The sequence below is a fragment of the Asparagus officinalis genome, chromosome 4 (genome assembly GCF_001876935.1).
Source record: "Asparagus officinalis chromosome 4, Aspof.V1, whole genome shotgun sequence".
In the NCBI taxonomy this organism is placed as follows: domain Eukaryota; kingdom Viridiplantae; phylum Streptophyta; class Magnoliopsida; order Asparagales; family Asparagaceae; genus Asparagus; species Asparagus officinalis.
In genome coordinates, this window is record NC_033797.1 from 62,317,399 (window position 1) to 62,318,699 (window position 1,301).

General features: G+C 40.0%; 1 protein-coding gene across 1 annotated transcript in view; it reads right to left on the reverse strand.

Annotated features, from left to right (window-relative positions):
• LOC109835982 (COBRA-like protein 10) overlaps positions 1 to 1,301 on the reverse strand; it is a 4,257-nt gene that overhangs the window by 1,410 nt on the left and 1,546 nt on the right. The window contains exons 3-4 of the mRNA XM_020403934.1: positions 528 to 866; positions 1 to 129 (exon numbers count right to left, since the gene is read on the reverse strand). The exon at positions 1 to 129 is cut by the window's left edge and continues 127 nt beyond it. Coding sequence (XP_020259523.1) covers positions 1 to 129; positions 528 to 866 — 468 coding nt within the window. The remainder of the gene's footprint in view (positions 130 to 527; positions 867 to 1,301) is intronic.

A 1,301-nucleotide genomic window follows, 5' to 3' on the forward strand; every position in this document is an offset into this window, starting at 1 on the left:
GCAGGTTTCGTCTTCAGAGCAGCCGCAGGCGCAGGTGCTGCACGGTATTGCAGACTCGTTGAAGAAGGCTGAGAAGGATACACAACAGCTTGAGGCTTTCGCTTTGGGTCTTGTTATGTTGCACGACACCTGGAGAACGTATACAGTTCATGAAATAAGTTGAAACATACTTCAAAAACTAGAATGATATTCATTCTTTATCACAATTTCTTTGGGTGGATGTTTCTACCAGAATTAATTACATGCATACATATTTTACATTCTTCTTTAAACATTTAGACAATCAAACTCGCATCTTATCTAATCCACAATGAAGTTGGAGGAACAAACTTTGTCTAAAAGTTGGGTGGTGTTCCTTTGAAACTTATTTGAATAACAGTAAAGTCGACTAATTCATCGAACATGAAACTCACAATATAAAGAAAACGTGTTAAAATGATACATGTAGGCATTATAAGTAGTTTCGAAAATTTCAGAACATCAACTTGGAGAAGAACATAGACAAATACATGATGCATCAACCATACCTGCCAGCTAGCAATGGCGTAAGAATGAGACAACAACCCGGTGGGATCCGGGAACTCACTCGGGCTCACTCTTCTAGGCGGCCCGCAAACATACTGAGGGTTCAACTGCCCCTTAATCTTCCAATTTTGCGGCGGAGATATCGCGGTCCTGTTCATATCCGGTGGTATCTTGTACACATTAAGCTGGAACACCGACTGCGACAGGCTCATGTTCGCCGCCATCACAGGTGGTAGTAGCGTACCGTTCTTGCAGCAGTTGGGTAGGTTGCCCAGCTTATCGTCCTTCTCCTTCTCCGGTGGCAGGTCGGTAATTATGGGCTTTCGCTCACAGTTGGTTACCTGCGAAAAGTCAGAAGTCTTTGTAATGTTTGACCGTTGACTTGATACGGAGTGACACCTTGACTCAGAAAACTTAGTGATCCTTTTCATTTTCTAATCTCTTCTCTGAGCTTCTTTCATTGTAATCAGGCTCAATAGAAAGTTACTGGGCCTAATATAGGGCTAGAAATCAGTTTTAACCCCAAAGTTTAAGCTGTTAGGCTCACTCATTCTTCTTATCCTTTCCAAAGTGGAGCTACATACACACCCACATATGAATCTATGAATAGCGTTAACAAGATTGAATTATAAGACTTTATCATACTTTGTAGAAGATCATCAGAGGTTAAGGTTCAAATATAAATTAGCTTATGTGTTTTTGGTGTATGAATGATTTTGAATTGTTGAGAAGTAATTTTGGTTAAAAGAATGAGTTCATATAATTAAAAAGGTTTA